This window comes from Ovis aries, chromosome 15, assembly GCF_016772045.2.
Source record: "Ovis aries strain OAR_USU_Benz2616 breed Rambouillet chromosome 15, ARS-UI_Ramb_v3.0, whole genome shotgun sequence".
NCBI lineage: Eukaryota > Metazoa > Chordata > Mammalia > Artiodactyla > Bovidae > Ovis > Ovis aries.
Window position 1 is genome coordinate 61,935,513 of NC_056068.1, and position 19,232 is coordinate 61,954,744.

At 47.3% G+C, this 19,232-nt stretch overlaps 1 protein-coding gene across 5 annotated transcripts in view; it reads right to left on the reverse strand.

Moving 5' to 3' along the window:
• Positions 1-6,586: 6,586 nt before the first annotated feature.
• WT1 (WT1 transcription factor) overlaps positions 6,587-19,232 on the reverse strand; it is a 47,449-nt gene continuing 34,803 nt past the window's right edge. For all 5 annotated transcript variants that reach the window (XM_027979595.3, XM_027979593.3, XM_060399504.1 and 2 more), the window contains 5 exons: positions 17,941-18,037; positions 15,757-15,907; positions 11,387-11,476; positions 10,685-10,777; positions 6,587-7,986 (listed from right to left, as the gene is read on the reverse strand). In XM_027979595.3, coding sequence (XP_027835396.1) covers positions 7,865-7,986; positions 10,685-10,777; positions 11,387-11,476; positions 15,757-15,907; positions 17,941-18,037 — 553 coding nt within the window. In that variant the 3' untranslated portion in view covers positions 6,587-7,864. The remainder of the gene's footprint in view (positions 7,987-10,684; positions 10,778-11,386; positions 11,477-15,756; positions 15,908-17,940; positions 18,038-19,232) is intronic.

A 19,232-nucleotide genomic window follows, 5' to 3' on the forward strand; every position in this document is an offset into this window, starting at 1 on the left:
GTTTATTAACTAACTTCCTACTATGTGCCAAGCCCCATGCCAGGCACTTCATCAGGTTTACCCCCATACGACTGTCCCTGAGGTCAGTGTTACCTTCCCACCTTAGAGATGAGCAAATTCAGAGTTCAGTCCAGCTATCCAGTCACAGGGCTTCCTAGGCGGCACTAGTGATTAAGAACCTGCCTCCCAATTCAGGAGATGAAAGAGACGTGGGTTCGATCCCTGGGTGGGGAAGATCCCCTGGAGGAGGGCATGGCAACCCACTCTAGTACTCTTGCCTGGAGAATCCCATCAACAGAGGAGCCTGCGGGGCTATAGTCTATGGGGTCACAAAGAGTCGAACATGACTGAAGAGACAGCATGCACATCCAGGGTCATAGGGCTGGGAAATGGCAGTGCTGGGGCATGAAACTGGTATGACCTCCATCCATACAGCCTGTTATCCTAGGAGGACTGGTGTGGAGGAAAACAGGCAAAGTGAGATAAGTATCTGGAGGCTCAACAGTAGATAGATAGACTTTTCCATTTTCATCCCGGTTTAGTAGTGCCATGGAGATGACTGTAGTAAAATATTGATAAACTCTGAATCTATCATTGTGGTTTTTGAAAACCCACACACTATAAATTCATCTCAGAACCCAGAACCAGGAATTTTTCATCGCAGCTGCTTTTGACTATTGGAGCCATTGTTCCTCTCGTTCGGTAACCAAACAAGGTGTTTCCAAAGACCCAAACAGACCCCAAAACTGAGCCCCACAGCTCTCCAGACTCCTTGGTCCTGTCCCTCTTGCTGACACATCCCACATTTTGTGCCTGAGCCACGGCTTCTGAAAACTTTTTTCCTCTCCTCTTACTTGGGAAGCTGAAACCAGCAGCTTCTGATGGGTTCAGTGAGGACCTTTATACGAAAGAGGGCTCAAGACACCAGGGCGTGGACCTGACAACTGATGAAGGTGGGTCCCAGCCAGTCCCGCTGACAGCTGCTATCTCTCCAGGGCAACCTGTGTCCCAGCCCCTTCAGCCTCCTGGAGGGTCACACAGACAACTGTGGGATAAGTGAGGTTTGGCAGTGACCGACACCCTGTCCCTCCCGGCTTTGCCCAGCACTGCCCACGTCTCCTCTCTGCAGTGCAGTGGGCCATGGCTTGCTGGCAGGATGACCTGGGGCCAGTGTGGGTGAAAACTGGGGACAGGCTCTGCCTCAGTCCTCCTTGAAACGCTCTGCCCTGATCACTGCACAGCTAGAGACCTGGCTACCCTGCCTGAGCATGCCAGCTGAGCATCCCCTCCAGGCTTCTGGAACACTCTGGAGAACAGTGTTGTTATCTGAGCAGAAGCTGAGGTTCAGGAATCTTGGATCTCGCGATTTGAGCTGCAGAGCCTGTATCTCATTGCTGGGATGCTCCTGGAGGACATGCCAACCCCAAGGCCTCTTTCAACAATCCTCATCCTCGGCTCTGGACCTTTCTAGACCCCTCCTGTCAGAGGAGAATGGAGGGACGGGCCAGAGGCTGGATCGGCAAGCAGAACCATCGTGTCTCGCCGCTAGCAGTTAGAATTTACTTGACGCAGGTGGAGGACGCATCTTGCATGGTTCACAGCACCTCAGCTGCTTCTCCTAGGGCCCAGGAGTCCCTGTCTAAAAACAGCGGCAGCTTATCTCCACATGACAGCATCGGGAGTCTTCCTCAAACACACTTTATGGTGTCCACCCAGAGATTTCAGACATCTTTATCAGGCGGAGCCTACGAGAGGGGGTCAACTCAGCCTCACTCCGCCTGCTGCTGCCATGAGGGCAGGTGTGGCCTCACTGGACTTCTTCCCCCATGAGACCTCCACAAACCCTTCCAAGCAGAGCGTGCCCCTTCTCCCCTGCCAGGGGCCAGCTCTGCTGCAGTGGCAGCTTGGAAGGAAGGCTATGCCCGCATTGAGTGATAAAGCCCACTGACATGGATCACTGTATTTGGAGACCTCAGAAAAATTAGGACAAGAGACAGCTATGAATCTGTCTCCCTGGAACTTCCTCCTTTGGATGCTAAGGGCCCAAAGACATCTTCGAAACATGAAGGCTGCCTGCTAAGACTAAGGGACAAACCTGTCCATGGGACACACCCAAGATTTCCCCGCACCCTGACCATCACCAGACACCAGCAGCTTCCTCCCCTGCCCCCTCCCTCTGACGCAGAGCTGCTTGGGAAAGCAGGATGCTGCTTTTTAAAAGTACTCATTGACCTTGAACTCTTAAATGTGTTTCTCAATTTTCCCCTTTTATCACTGTCCGCCTAACATTATGCTATGTCATTTAAGTTCCAGTATTTAATACAAAATATTGAATAAAAACATACTTCACTAACAGGCTCTATCACTGGATATGGGAGGAACATTTTACCAATCACACCTACCCTTCCTCTGGGCACTCGGCAAACATTCCTAGTATCTGAACAAGCCAATGGGCAAGAAGATATCACTGCTGTGTTCTCTCAGCATTTCTGTCCTCTGGTTCGTGGGGCCAACATGCTCTGGGATGAGGGGGATAAGTATTGTAGAATTAAGGGGTTAAGAGTGTGGCCAAGAGTCAGAGTTGGGTTTGAATCTCTGCTGTACAAGAGCTCCGAGACCCTGTGTGAGGTGTTTTGTAGAGCCTCGGTTTCTTTATCTGTAAACTGGGCACATTCTCAATAAGAGAATGCATGTACAAAAGCACTGGTCTCTACATAAAGATCTAATAAATGGCCCCATTATTATCATCAAGCATCTCCCATTTGGAAAAGCCCTGGGTGCATGTTAACAGAGTTGGGATGGGTTCACATGGGTGTCGGGCCCTGTCAGACAGAAGCCCCCTCTTCCTGTCAGACTTCCCTAACATCCACACTCCATCCCTCATCTTTCTTCCCAGAGTTGTCCCCCTCTTTCCTCTTTCTCCTGGACTCCAAATGCCTCCTCAGAGTCCCTACCATGTCAAGCAATCACCCAGTGTCAACATCAATCCTCCCAGGATGCCAAGAGGAAGAGACGCCATTCATTTCAACCAACCCACCCTCTACATTGATCTCAGCCCCACCCTCATGGACCATCTCTCAATCCTTCTGTGCTCCATAAAAATACCTTGTGATTTCCTAAAATTACATATGCTTATTTCCTCTGCCTTAGCTCTTTACATCTGAGATCCTTCTGTCTGAGGCTCCCACTCACAGCAGGCTGTTTTTCAGTCTGTGCTTAAAGGTATGGACTTCTCGGAGTCCTCAGGAGTTTGTCCTCGTCTCCTCACCAGTCTCTGAAACAAAACTTTGTTCAGTAGCACCTAAGTCTGGCTGTGTGTTCTGCTGGGTTTCTGGCCCCTTGAGAGGTGACCCTTCCTGTGCTGCCTGGATCTATTTCCTTCTTAAGACGAGTCTGAGAATTCACAGAATCAGGATTTTGCTTGAAAAATGGAGAAGAACCTAGAACCCTCCACTGAGGCACTACTATCTCAGTGTAAAATATCAGACCATGTGGTCATCATTGTGATCACTTACGAAGTTCTGCCCAGATTTCAATCATCTGAAATACAGTTAAGGAATCACTAGAAGCAAAGACCTGAAATAAAAGGGCCAAGCCTTTCATGTTTTCTTGGGGATTTGTTTCTTCACTGTGGTTCTTACACATTTACCTGTGAGCAATTCCTATGAGCCACTCTGCTGGCTTCAAGGCTCTGAAGAAAAATGTGTCTAGCTGGGAACCACTCTTTTACTTATACTCACATACACACACCTGTTCCTGACATGCCTGACCTGGTAAGTCCAAAGTCAGCGGTGCAAACAACCCGCAGGGAGAACAGGGCTCTGGAAGACACTGCCTTCTCCCTTTTCCCTTTGGTATCTGAAGAGCTAAACACTGGCCCCTAGTAGGGACGAGACATGGGGGATTCCTGCCTGGCTCATGGGAAATAAATCCTCTCCAAAACACTGGAAGGTTTTGGTCTGTGGGCACTGGCAAACATGGCATCAGGGAGAGGCCTGCGGTAGAAATGTGAACCCAGTGGGGTGTGAGGACTGGATATGCAGGTGGACCATGTGCCATGCTTCTCCTTACCTGGACTTGGGCTGGGGGAGAGGGTGTCTCTCCTGCCTGTGGAACGTCACTGACAGAGGATGGGCAGGCTGTTTGAAAACAAACCTCTGCAGAGACGGGACTCGCCTGCACGCAGCACTTCTGACCACATTCAACACCAGTGCCCTGCCCCTCAGCCCCAGGGCCCATTACAGCAGAGCCCCAGGCCATCTTCATGGTCACTGTCCACAGGCAAAGAAGGTTCGGGGTAGTCCTAGGACTGTCAGGTGCAAAACTCAGCAGAAAGTATTTATGGAGCCCAGCCTTTAGGTTTTTGTAAGAAGTGTGGTCCATCTGAGCCACCAGAAATACAAGAATTCCATGGACAGAGGAGCCTGGCCGGCTGCAGTCCATGGGGCTGTGAAGAGTCAGACGTGACTGAGCAGCTAACACGAAGTGTGGTCCACAGCCCAGCAGGGTGGGCATAGCCTGGGAACGTGTCAGGAATGTGGTCTCAGGCCCCGTCCCAGAGCTTCCGAATGGGAGACTGTACTTAAACAAATTCCATTCCATAGGGAATGTCTATGGTTAGTAAAAGCTGAGAAGTCCTTGAGGAACTAACACAGGAAGGGAGATGATCCACTCCTCTGGGAGCTCACGCGTGGTCAGGAAGGTGTAACTTGCAGATAGAAAACTATGGAGCAGAGTGCATGTCTACATCGTCAAGCACGTTTTGGAAGGAAAACTGGATATGGAATACCAAGACCAGCCTCAGCCACTACTATCACTGAGCCTTAGTTTCCCCAAGCGTAAAGTGGGAATAATACTTTTCCTGTCAACCTTACTGACGGACGGTCCTAAGATGGGAAAGCACAACACCCATAGAAGATGCTATTGAATGTTATGTACCCCAAGTGCTACAGAGGGTCCCGGATGAGAGAGTCTGGGAAGAACCACTGAAGGACTGGAGGCGGCCTTTTAAAGATACTGGACCAGATATTTTACTAAAGTGAGATGGGAAAATGTACATTTTGACACCTGCACCTAATATAGCCTCTAGCCTGAACTACAGAGAGCTCCCTGTGACCAGCGTTCTTTCTGACAATCTGCTCATGGTCAACACCACAGGTCCCAGAACGCCTACTCAATGCCACTGGGTGCATTACCAAACACAAAACCAACAGATGTGGTCTCTGGGGAGAGGCTGACGAGAGCTCTGTTGCTGCAAACCTTGACTCTGGTTTGTGGTACAGGGAAATGGATTTGTTTGTCGTTTGGTGGACTTGGCCTGTGAAGATATCTGAATACCCGAAAAGGACGCTGGAGGTGATGGTAGTGTTTGGGGCGGGGAGGTGGGAGAGGAGAGTGGAAAGGAAATTAGCATGAGTTCTTGGGTAATCATTTTCCTAGATGGTGTGTATGAAGCCTTTGCTATGTGCTTGAAGTTTTAATGCTTTTCCCCCTGTTTAATCCTCACCACGACTATCTGTCAGACACACACATGAGGGAAACAAGGACTGACGATCTGAACCCAGGTTGGTGTGCTTTCCAAAGCCCATGACCTTAACTGCAGGCTAACCTGCTGAAGTGGTGTGAGAATCTCTGGGCTTCCTCGAGCAGCTGAAACAATGTGGCTGCTTTTGTTGTGAAACCTGGCTCGTTCTGACTCGCTGACGTTTGCCATGCTTGTCCTGAGCTTCTCCAGAGAAATGCTGTCTTCTGGCAGGAAAAGATAAAAACTGCTGATACAAATGAGTCACCACATTTGCTATAATTAACAGTGATGCAAGAGCCAGATGCAAACCAAGTGGGGCCTCAGGACCTGACTTTCAGGCGGCCCCAAACTTTGAGCTGCACTTCAACACAGAAAAATCCCTGTGGTGAGCTGCTGTCTGTTCAAGATACATTTTAAATGAAGAAACGAAGCCTGGAATGCATGCAAGTTCCCAGATAATGGAGTGGAGAGGAGCGGCACCAAATTAATCTCCTTATTTACAACTGAAAAACTATCCACCAGAACCAGGAAGAGAGTTTATAGTTTATAGATAATGTAGATCTTTGCTTTCACACTCAGCTGCCCTGGAAAGCCTGAGCTGTCTCCAACCTGCTGAGCTACTTCACAGCAACTACAATTGCTAATTCAGTTGTACTAGGTGTTCAGTTTATACCCTCCTGATTGCAGTGTGTACCTGTGAACTTTTTTTTTTTTTTTTTAAAGAACAGTTATTTACATCTCTCTAGGCTTTTTTGCTGACATGGAATAAGAAGCGATGCAATGATAGCCTGATGAAAATGACTCTGAAAACACAAGTCCCCCCGTCCAGCCATAAGCCCTTGTGATCACAATTACTTTATGATGAGAGGAAGGGGCAGTGCTCTCTGGCTGCTTCTAGGGTTAGTAATTGCCTCCTGAGTTTCAACAGAGAGAAACAAAGAATGGTCACGACCTGATTAGTCTGCAGTGGTCACTGATGTCAGTGTCAGCATCTTACCTGTGGAAAAGAGGCTCAGCTCTCCCCAAGATGTGAACACAATACAGTTGATAGAATCTTACCACTTTCCTTTTGAATAGACTTTAATTGAGAGCAAAGTGAAAAATGCAGGTTACATTTTTAGTGTTATCAATATGTTGGAAGATCAACACCAAAACAGTGATGCGTCTAACATTTATACATATCCTAACTTTAGCTGTCAAAGAGCAAATCATTATCAGATATATATATTTACACAATAATTTCAAGCAACAGTAAATAATAAACTCCCTCCCTTAAAAAATAAAAACAAAACACACACACATACACCCAACCACCTTTAAACAATGGATTTCCTCACACTATTAAGTCTCATTTTTTTTTTTTTTCACATATACTTGGAGACCCAAAGTTATTTAAGTTACTTAAGAACAGTCTTATCAGTGGAAATTCTGGACCAGCCCTTATGTTCTTTTAGTCATTTTAATTTTTACAACTTGAAGCCACATAACCAGCATGGTCTGTATACTCTAAGGACACCCCGAATGATAAAAATGAATTCCACTTCCTTTGTGTGAGGAGATACGTACATCTCTGAGGATGTGTATGATTACAACTCAAAGTCAAACAGAAACACAAAAACAAAATCTCAGATCCTCAAGCACGATTTCCTAAGAGCATTGTGCTAACGTTAACAATGAATTAACTGAATGCTAAGATTCTTTCAGATATCTCTGCAGAGGTACTGGTTAGTTCTGATTCTTTTTTTTTTTTTTTTTTCCAGCTGCTTGAAATGCTTGAGTTTTAAAAGTTGCCTGGTCCAGGTTAGCAGCCTGCCTAACCTCCGGAATGTCGGACAGGACTCACCCCCAGTGCCTTACTCTCTGATTTATTTCTCGCTGTTGCTGTTAGTAAATGGAAACCATGACAAAGTTTACATTAGCAGACACATCCACATGCCTGGGCCCATAAATATTCTATGATGGAAAATGGTACAATGACTCCATTCCTCGTGAAAATGAGCGTAAAGTGAGAAGGGGCGGGGGAACATCACCAACAGTGGCTCTGCTTACAGTGGAAAATCCAGACCAAATGGCGACGGGCTTTTAACTAACTGGACACTGAGAGCCACTTCTCCAGGGCCTTACGAGTCAACTCAAAGTTGGCTAAGCAGAGACCAACTCCTTTGGGCAAACCTGGTAGAATCCAGTAGTACAGGCATCTTGTCTCAGACGCTGGATGAAGAAAGATCAACTGCCATTTCCTTCTCTGACAGGCGAGTGAGGAGGAATCTTACAGTCAGCTTTGAAAGGAGTTCGCGCGCTGTCCTGCCTGGGGTGCAGGACAGGGGCCGCTGTGGACCCTCAGAGCGCCAGCTGAAGCTTGCTCATGTTCCTCTGGTGCATGTTGTGATGGCGGACTAACTCGTCTGACCGGGCAAACTTTTTCTGACAACTGGGCCACCGACAGCTGAAGGGCTTCTCACCTGTTGACACAATGGCCAGTCAGAGACACTTGCCGTGGAGAGACGGAGCTGCAAGTTCAACTACCAAAGGCCTGAGTTAAATCATCGCAAGGCACCCACTCCAGATTCCCTCTAGCTCTTTGCCTAAGCTCACACACCTAGTTCATCTCACAAGGCGGCCCTGACCTGGCAGCACCTCTGGGGCCTCAAGGATTAAAATGCTGTGGCAATTACAGAATGTCACTAAGTCAGAAGACTCGGGAAATGGGAGAGACGGAGCGAATCTAGGTAATGGAAATGCCTGGGCACTTCGTATTTAATCAAGGGGGGAAACACTTGGTAAAACAAAACCGCTGTCATTAGACGGTTTTGTGAATTGTGTAAACGCTTCCCGTTTGCTGTTTAAGGAGGGGACTGAGCTTAACTGGAAGGCAAGGGCCTTAGGATCATCACGTAGGATACTGTTAATGGACTGCCACCCAGTACATAGCTGCAACTATAGCTTTAACATCTCTGTCTGTATACATATTCTGGATGGGCTGGGCGTTTTAAATAAATCACTGACATCAGTACACATGGTATTTGCTTCTTTTACTTTAAAGGGTTATTTAGAGAGTAATACCCATTATAAAAAAGATTTGAGGTGAGCCATGGTTTCGAGATTTTTTAAAAGCCTGCCAAAAAATCAAGGCTTCTTCATCTAAGGAGGCCTCAGAAGTTTCTTCCAAATCTCATTTTGGATGGGAAAGATAATTAGTATTTCTGAATGCCTATCTAGGTACTAAGCTCTGTGCTTGGTTATCATATTTCTATATATATACATATACACACATATATAAAATTATATATATTAATTATACATAATATATATAATTTCATGTACTCTTTCCAACAACCTGTAAGGTAAGCATTATTATCCCCATTCTACAGATGAGGCTAGAACCTCAGGTGAATGCAGACACAGGCAGGACTTCTTAAACCTAGGTCTGTCTGATTCCAAATCCAGGTCTGTCTGTAGGACACACTTTGTTGCATCACACTTCCTGGGCCTCGGCATAATGGAAATACAGCTATGGCTTTATCCTAAGTCAAAACATCACAGGAGTCACTTCTTCCACCTGAGGAGGTTCTCAGGATATAGATAGTTCTTCTCTGAGAAATACTGGATGGGACAAGCACTGAGAAATATCCCAGGGGAGGCACTGTCCCCCAGTTAGAACTGGAGGCTAATCAACTATAGCTCCCAGTTAGATATTAAACAGTCTGCTGGTGACATAGGTCATTTTGTATATGTACAGATATGCATGAGGTGGGGCGCAGGGTACCAGGGATGATAACCCTTCCCCACCAAATTATGAGCTCAGGACTAAAGCAAAGAAGCGACATTAAAGGTACTTGAGTCAGGGAATGAGCTGTCCATCCCACTGACTCTGGGGCACAGGTACTCTATCTGCAAGTACAGCCTGCTGGGGCTGAGAATCCAGGACTGCACGGAGGAATCACGGCTCACACTTCCCTTGCCTCCCACTCACTGTCCCTCTGCCCTTCCTGATCTGGCTCCTGTCCCCTGCTCCCACTGCCAACCATGCTGTCAAAGGTCACCTCCTAATGGACAAATCCTAACCTCTTCTCCTGTCGGTCATCATCCTCCTCAAACTCTCAAGGGAACTCAACTCTGCTGACCAGGGGGCCTCCTCCTGATTCTCTCTCCTCCCTGGGCCACAAGGTGAACACAGACTCTTTCCCCAGTAAAGAAGCAGTGGGTAGGTGGGCTGGGAAGAGACAGAACTGGGGTTGCTACTTACTAGCTTTGAGACTTTAAACAAAGTTATTTCATCATTATGTGCCTCAGTCTTCTCATCTGTAAAACGGGGATGAAATGTTACCTATCCTACTTTTCTTCCAAGGATGTTGTGAAGATAAAATGAGATAACCTAAGCATTGGTCCTCCCTCTAAAGCTAGGAAATACACATCAAAGATGGTGCTATTTCCATTATGAATCACACCAGCCTTGTGGAGAAGCAAAAACTTTCAGCAGCTGTGAATAAATGTCTTTTCTCTCTCTATTCGTTTTATTTGTTTAATTTTTACTTTTTGGCCATGCAGCATGTGGGATCTTAGTTCCCTGACCAGGGACTGAACCTGTGCTCCCTGCATTGAAAATGCTGAGTCTTAACCACTGGGCCAGAGGGAAGGAGGGAGTCCCTCCCTTTAGTCTACTATGAAGGAAATAATACCCACACACCAATATGAGTCTGGCAGAAACCATGACTGCTCCTGGGGCATTAACTTTTAGCAGAGCAAAGATTCAGGTCTCTGAAAACAGTGTTATAAAATGCAAACTTTCAGGAGTACAAGTGGTTGGCTTGTAGAATTTCTGCTATTTTCCTCCAAGGTTGATTATCCTATCAAACTGAGCGATAAAGATTTGATGCAACAAACTGGGAACAGTAGGGACTTAGCTTATCTCTTCACTTCATTCTGGACACTCCTGAAAACAGTTCTTTTCACATCTCTTCTGATCCATACCTCCCACCCCCATTCCTTCTTAAACAATGTTATTATTTAAAGACAGCCATGCACTGTTCTCTCTCCTGAATCTAAAGCTGTTTAGAACGTTTCCACTCATCTTTTCCAATCTCTCGCATCACAAGCAACTCCATTCAACAGTAGTTTAAAAAAATAAAGAAAAATAAATGTGAAGAAAAGTTTACGCACTTGTTTTACCTGTATGAGTCCTGGTGTGGGTCTTCAGGTGGTCAGAACGGGAGAACTTTCGCTGACAAGTTTTACACTGGAATGGTTTCACACCTAAACGGACAGAGAAGGTCTAGCCGCGGCCCTAACCATGTGGGGGCATAGCAAGGCCCACAAGGCCTGCTTCCCGGTGGCCTGAGGAGTTGGGCATTTCCAGCCATACCTGCAGTGTCTGGCTCGCCCTCGGATTTCCCCAACACCCCAGGCCCAGCAGGAGCCACCTAATGCCGCACAGTAATCCTTGAAGACCTGTTGTCTTGGGAACAACTATTGCTTAACCACAAGTGTCCAGCTTCTCAGAGAAGTTTCAGCTGTGTCTGAGACTGAAAAAGTGAATCACACACTACAGATGGGACTTTGCTCTCCACCCACCCGTGTTCTTTACTGACACTTAGTGTATCATCAGCAAATTGCTAGTGGGAGTATCATGACTCTGTGGTTTTCAGGGGAAATGTGGGGCATTTCCTTTTCTTTTCTTTGTTTTTTTTTTTTTTCTTTTTTTTTTTTTTTTAAGAGAAGGTAAATCCCCAGCAGGGAAAATTATTGGAGAAACTTAAAAAATGGCTGACCCTCTCACACCCATATTGAACAATCAAAAGAATCACAAAATCCACCATGATCCAAGGGAACATACTGCCAGCAATGAGAAGGGAGCCTACAAACCTGTGTGTCTCCTTTGGTGTCTTTTGAGCTGGTCTGAACGAGAAAACCTTCGCTCACAGTCCTTGAAGTCACACTGGTATGGTTTCTCACCTTGGGGAAGACACGTATTCCATTGGAAAATGATTTTGGAAATAAAGATCTCATTAGAGGCAATTTCTCTTACCGGGACTGAAAGGATCCCAAAATGCTGAAAGGCACTTGGGTGGAAGGTTTCAGGGATATGCTGTCAACCTTAGGGGGCTTCCCAGGTTGCTCTAGCAGTAAGGAACTGGCCTGCTAATGCAGGAGATGTTAAGAGATCCAGGTTCAATCCCTGAGTCAGGAAGATGCTCTGGAGAAGGGCATGGCAACCCACTCCAATATCTTGCCTGGAGAATTCCCAACGACAGAGGAGCCTGACGGGCTATCATCCTTAGGGTCACAGAGTCAGACACAACTGAAGTGATTTAGCATGCAGGCATGCCAAACCACAGGGTTAGGAGGAAGTCCCACCTACATACACACATTCATGGGCAGGAGGCAGGGGCTGGGTGAATAAGGCTGAGTTGGAAGTGAAGGGAACTCGGGTTCTGGAGTTTGACACAGTGGGGAATATCCAGCTCTTTCAATCTGCTGGGTGAGGTGTCGTTTCCTCAGTGTGAAACAGGGCCAATAACCTGACAGCTTCCAAGGACTTATAAACAGACCATCCACAGAAAGGGCTTAGCCTACAGCCTAGCACAGAGGCAGTGCTCAAAAAATACTGGCAGCTAATATTTAAACAAATAATAAACCAAAGCAGTCTTAAGTCCAAGACTTGAGTTTGTGGCAGAATTCTGGGACGGATGCCCCCTGGAGCTGGCCCCGTGGAGTAAGTACTTTATGTTTTATGGCCTAAGGCTCTGGTATTCTCTGCTACTGACTTCCCATCCCTGAGTTAGGTATAAACAACTCCAGGGTTCTAAGATGCTCAAATTAAACCAGGAGCCAGAGCCTTAGAGTTCTGGGTATCCCTTTACTCGAGAGAAAACAGGAATGGGATTACACAACCTCCTGCCTCTCAATGGAGAAGCCCTGCCCCTGTCTTTGCAGGAAAAAGTTCAGCCAAATCCCAGGAGCTGCGCCCCCTGAGTGCACTAAGCAACCCTGGACCGTCCGACCTTCTTATGAGAATTCTGAGTCACCAGCATTCTGGGATGGAGAGCAAGCCATCCCAGGATCAGCTGGCTCTTTCTGTTGTCGGGCAATTCCTGGTTACCTTTCCAGCCTTAAGACTGCCTCTGCTTCCCTAACTGATCTATATTCCTGCTCTACAGAGCTCACCATTCCTGAACCCTGCCTTGTACTTCGCTCACACTAAACACCCTCCATTCCTATCTCCAGATCCCTAACCCATCATAAACTCTATGGCACGTCCCTCTCAAATGCTGTTTCCTCTGCAATGCCTTCTTGGAAGCCTCCTGTTCACTTAGAAAACCTTTCCTTCCCTCATTACAGAATGGCTGACATGGGGCCTTGTCAGATCCACCATCTGCCAGACTGGAAAATCCTGAGAGCAGGAAGCTTTCCTCAACTTTCTGTTGATATCCAGCCCAGTGCCTTAACTTCAGCTCTTCAAGCTGGAAAAGCAACACTTCTTTCTGTCCAGTCTCATCTTTTTTCTGCCTTTCTGCTTCTGCTCATCCTTTACTTTCTCTGCCCAACCCTGCCTACCCTTTATTGGTTAACCCAAGCCCCTCCTTCTCCAAGAAACAAACGAAGCTCACTCAAAACAATACCCTCTGAATGAATCTTCTCAGAGCCTCGAGATTCACTCAGTCATCACACATTCTCTCCTCCCTTTTCATTTTTTTATGTCTTGCCTCCAAAACACACCATCGACTCTTTGAGAAAGGGGCCTGTGACTTGGAGTTAAAAGGCATGAGTTTGAGTCTTCCCTATATCCTACCCACCGGATAATTGTTTTCTGTGTGAGAATAAAATGAAATAATGAATGTAGAGAATTTGGCCCATGGAAAGTATTTAATAAAAGGTTCTTAACATAATAGTCTGTACTATTATTAGGAATAGATACAAAAAGATGGCACTCTTTCAAGAAGGGGACTTCAGTGATGTTAAATACCCTTCTCTCCTCGTCTTCTGCAAGAAGAGTTTCTTAAAGGTTCCAGCAGGTCTGAGGGTCATGGCTATATTTCTTACTGCCTTCCCTTTCCCCAGACATCTAACCCCTGTTTTCTAAGTGCCTCTTTTCCATTATAGTTTCTACAACAATACTGCCTTCAATGTATTCTCTTTTATTTGTCTAGGCAGAATTTCGGAGAAGGCAATGGCATCCCACTCCAGTACTTTTGCCTGGAAAATCCCATGGACAGAGGAGCCTGGTAGGCTGTAGTCCATGGGGTTGCTGGAGTTGGACATGACTGAGCGACTTTACTTTCACTTTTCACTTTCATGCATTGGAGAAGGAAATGGCAACCCACTCCAGTGTTCTTGCCAGGAGAATCCCAGGGATGGGGGAGCCTGGTGAGCTGCCGTCTATGGGGTTGCTCAGAGTCGGACACAACTGAAGCGACGCAGCAGCAGCAGCAGCAGCAGGCAGAATCTTACTTTATCATTTTCCTTATAATCAGATACTTTTCAAACGATCTCATTTGGGGAAATACATAACAACACAACATGCAACTTCTCATCTTCAGCTTAAAGCCGGTAGTCGACTGAGTGTAAACTCAGGTCTATGCCAGAACTGTAGCCTTCAGACACAATGGCTTAGCAAAGACCAGTGGTCTAAAGAGATCTGAACCCAGCTCATTTTCTTCTTCAGCTTCCCCAAAGAAAAGTCTGCAGTAACAATAAAACAGTGAAAGTGAAAGTCACTCAGTCGTGTCTGACTCTTTGTTACCCCATGGACTATACAGTCCACAGAATTCTCCAGGCCAGAATACTGGAGTGGGTAGCCAGTATTCTTCTCCAGGGGATCTTCCCAAGCCAGGGATTGAACCCAGGTCTCCCACATTGCAGGTGGATTCTTTACCAGCTGAGCCACAAGGGAAGCCCAAGAATACTGGAGTGGGTAGCCTATCCCTTCTCCACCGGATCTTCCCAAGCCAGGAATCAAACCTGTGTCTCCTGCATTGCAAGCAATTCTTTACCAACTGATCTATGAGGGAAGCAATAATAAACAATAATGGTACTTAAAACAAAGTAAATCGTGGGGAAAAAATGGTACCAGCTCCCCAGTAGGAGAGCCTGTGCTTTGCCCTGATTTCCTGTCGGGAAACTCAGTCACATTCCCATCTAGTGCCCACAAGGCCAACCAAGAACAGACATTTGTGAAACCGATATTCACATTCACTGTGGACAACAACCAAACGTGGCCAGTGCTCTCCCACAGGCAGACCCTGTAATCTATGGGAAAATCCAGTTTTCTTTAAAACATCTTCAAAAATCATCTTTTTGGGGGGGTTGAAAACAAAAATTAAACCTAGAAGCCATTTTCCCATTCTTACCTAGTTGGTTATTACTAACCCAAGCAGTTAAGCTCTTCTTTGGACCATCTCATCCTAAGTCTCTAGAATGACCTTGCATATCAAGTTCCTAGAATCATCTAACTACCAAGCCCCCAGGCTAGTTCCTCTCCCTTAAGAGATGCTAATACTACTGTAAAACTAATAAGAGCATTTATTCAGACTTACTGACACAGGGAACTGTAAAAGATGGTTCATCTCTCTAATTCCTTTCATTCAATTTGATTTTAGAAGTTAACCTAGTCTCAACAATTGTATAAGGGAGGCTATCATCTCCATTTTCCATGTAAGGCCGATGAAGTTTGAAGAGTGGTTAGTAACTTGCTCAAGGTAACACCACCTGGTAGTGAAACCAGACTTCAAGCCAGGTCTCTAATTCTGTGAAATGCTCTACCTACGCTGCTGCTGCTGCTAAGTCACTTCAGTCATGTCCGACTCTGTGCGACCCCATAGACGGCAGCCCACCAGGCTCCCCTATCCCTGGGATTCTCCAGGCAAGAACACTGTTGTGGGTTGCCATTTCCTTCTCCAATGCATGAAAGTGAAAAGTGAAAGTGAAGTCACTGAGTCGTGTCCAACTCTCAGTGACCCCATGGACCGCAGCCTACCAGGCTCCTCTGTCCATGGGATTTTCCATGCAAGAGTACTGGAGTGGGATGCTATCTACCTACTCTGCTCTTCCCTTTTTAAATAAAGGATAGAACTTCAGGATACAAAATGGCCTGGAAGCCTTTTTCCATCACTTGAAAGTAGTGCCTACTTTGCATTCCAGAAATCACCTGTGTCCTGGCAGTGACAGCTGGAAGCAGGGGCTCCTAAGCCGCCCCTGAGCCACCGGAACCAAGACTGGACGGTGAATGCACTTACCAGTGTGCTTCCGACTGTGCATCTGTAAGTGGGACAGCTTAAAATATCTCTTATTGCAGCCTGGGTAAGCACACATGAAGGGGCGTTTCTCACTGGTCTCAGATGCCGATCGGACAAGAGTCGGGGCCACTCCAGGCACACGCCGCACATCCTGCAAGCAGAGCGTAAGATAAACAGAGGCTTTAAGCCACATGTGAACATTCGCACTGATCCCAAGGAAAGTGAGCTCTGAAGTATTCCCAAAGGAGGGATAGTGGATGTGATGCCTGAAACCACTCCCCACCACACCTGAGGTGCCCAAAGCAGACATCGCTAATGGATGACAGAGCAGCACATTCAACAGTGCATTGCCCTAAGATCATCACTGCTGATCAACCAGAACCGGGACCTGAGATGAAGTCAGTCTTAGGGCTGCTGATCCGGAGCATCGGGAAAAGAAATGCTGCACACTGGGAGAGCTCCCAATCATTCCTTTCTCTCAGCTTCTCATCTTGAAGCAGAGGTCTGGAAGTCAAAGCCCCAGGTTCTATTCTATTCCCTCCCACTCGGACACCAGGCCACATGACCTTGGGCCCTATCTGCAATGGGTTGGGAACTCCTTGTTAGAGAAAAATGAGCCCCCAACTGAGCAACCTTCCACGTGTGAGTCAATGACAAGGAAAAAGAATACATCCTGGGAGGTGAGGGCTCTGTCTGTGAAGGCAGCTGAAACCACAGGAAGCTCACAGTGTTGCCAGCATGATCCTTTACTAGAGACACCAGGAAGCACTGTGTGTCTGCCCTCTGCCCACTCTCTGTCCATCGCGGGGCATTCTGTGGATCACCTTTATCCTGGAGGAGTATGTGCGCATGGTTGGTCCTCCGTGAGAAGAAGCTAGAGGGCAACAGTGAGGCAAATGCCCCTTAGGCTCCGGGGACCAGTGAGTCATAAACAAAAGCAACGCAAGTGCCTGAGGGACCACTGAAGCCTCCTCGTCCTCACACAGAGGTGCAAGTCAGGGCCCGAGAGCACATCCACAGTTTGTCTTAAGACCCAGGACCTCTTCTAAGCTTACCCACACCTGCCCTGGGCACTTCCCATACCACCCACCAGCATATGTTCAAGTTCTTATTTCAACTCTTGCTGCGCAAATCTTTTTTGAAGTAAACATACAGTAGTACCACACGGCTCTACTACTGATGGGCCCCAGTGTCTTAAGGCAAAAGATGCAATAAGTTTAAATGAGGAGCCAGCTGTGTCTGATTGGTCCACTCTGGAAGAAAATGAACACAGACCTCGACAGAAAGTCTGATAAACTGGGCTTGGTGAAAAGGAAGGGAAAAGGAGTTTCGTACAGTTCCTTTAATTCACTCCAGAGGCAGCGCACAGGGCAACAGGGAATAAAACAGAGTTGTCAGTGTCAGCCAGTCCTGGTAGAGAAGCCTGACATTACTTGTCTGACTTCCATCACATGTCCCATATTTCCGTCACCCCCACCTTTATTCTCACCACTGGAAGGCTTCAGATGAGGGGACACGCTGTTCTATCTTCATGATGCCTCTGGAAACATTCTTCAGAACATCTCAGAGCACTTGCTCCACACATCACGTGGGAACTTGGCCCACGCACAACTTATTTCTAATGTGCTGGCTACTCTGGAGAAAGTATCTCAGCCGTTACTCATGTTGTTGCAACCACAGAGTCACATGCCAAAGGCACAAACACAAACCCTTGGTAACGGTGCGTGGTTCTGAACGCACAAAAGAGGCTCTGGGAGATGGCCTTCCGTCCAGTTTCCATTTTACTTTCCTTTCCTCACTCTCGCTTAGTAAAGACAGAGTCTACCTTTGGGCACTTGCCCGTGCAGAACAAGTCTTAGAAGTCCAGAGTCCAGGTCATTAATTCAAGCTCATTTAGCCCCAACATAAGATGTGCACAGCCTACCCTAGAGAAGGTGAATTAAACAGTGAAGGAGGAAAGAAGGGAATTCTGCAGAAAGCACCCTGGTCTGAGTGAGGTGGCTGCATCCACACTGGCCTCTGGAAAGGAGAAGACCCCTCAGCCTGCCCCAGTGGAAGAGGGCGCATCTCTGCTGACACAGGAGCCTATGGTTAGGAACAGACTTGCCAGGGCCAAATGGCCAGCAGCAAGGACGTGAGAGGCTGTTGGGAAGGAAAGAGGCAGCCGGGGCCCCGTGTACTCGCCTGAATGCCCCTGAAGACGCCGTGGGTGTGTATCCTGTACTGGGCGCCACAGAGGATGGGCGTGGTATGGTTGTCACTCTCGTACCCCGTGCCGTGGCTGCAAACACAGAGAAGGGAGAACAGGACTCAGGCTGGTTCACAGGCACACTTCAGGGCAATGTGCCTCTGCAGTGAGACGAATGTCCTTTCACAGCTCTCGGGACACCTCGGTTGGCTTCTGCCTCCCTCCACTGGGGCTACCCTAGAAGCAGCGCTTTGTGAAAGGCAGAGCTGCTCAATCCTCAGGTGACCCCCACACAGTCCCTTACCCTCACACTCTCCAGGGCACACCATCTGGGTCCATGCCTCTCTCAGACAAGCCAGGGAAAAGTCACAGTGGCAGGAGTTCATTCCCAGCAAGTTGTTTACCATCAAGACAGCAGGGCTGACAGCTGTGAATATCTCAGGAATGAGCAGATGCCTCAAATTTCACGTTGAATGCAAGGGATTTTTTGTCGGCACCTCATGACTCAGTTTTTACCAGATAGCACCAAGAAAGCGATGACGCTTACAAGAAAAGACTTCGCATCCTTAGAAGCGGGGATTACACATCTGGGGCTCTGCTCCACTTCAACCGCAGATCAGGTTTCCAGATCAACTTAACTCTTCGGAGCCAAGCCAGATCCTAGGTGGACACTTCCTCCAGCATTAGACTGACCAGTCCCTGAGCCAGAGCTCAGTTAGCCTTGGACTAACTAGCGAGAGCTGAGGGATGGAGAAGGCTGGAAAGAACACTTTGTAAGGGGTGGATGTTCTGCTCTAAAAATATTCTCTCCTTTGGGTAACAGCTGATCTCTGTTCTTCAGTTGTTTTACTTCCAAATGAGGCCAAGTGGACTTCCCTAGGAGTCCAGTGCTTAAGACGAAGGAGGAGTGGGTTTGATCCCTGGTTGGGGATCTAAGCTCCCGCATGGCCGCAGGGTGCAGTCAAAGATTACAAAAACTACAACCACCACCACCAAATGGGGCTGGGTGAGAACTGCAACCCACAGGGCAGCACGCTATAATCGCAGCTCGACTCACCGTGGGCAGCTTTATGAAGCCTCTGTAAACTGGTGATGCTGCTTTGAACCACGTCTGGCAGTTCCTCAAAAGCTTAGATGGAAAGTTACCATGTGACCCAGAAATTCCGCGTCCAGGTGTATTCCCAGGAGAAATGAAAATATATTTCCCCACAGAAATTTGTAGCCATTAGCAGCATTACTCGTAATAGCCAAAAATGAGAATCAGCCCAAACGTCTGTCACCTGATGGT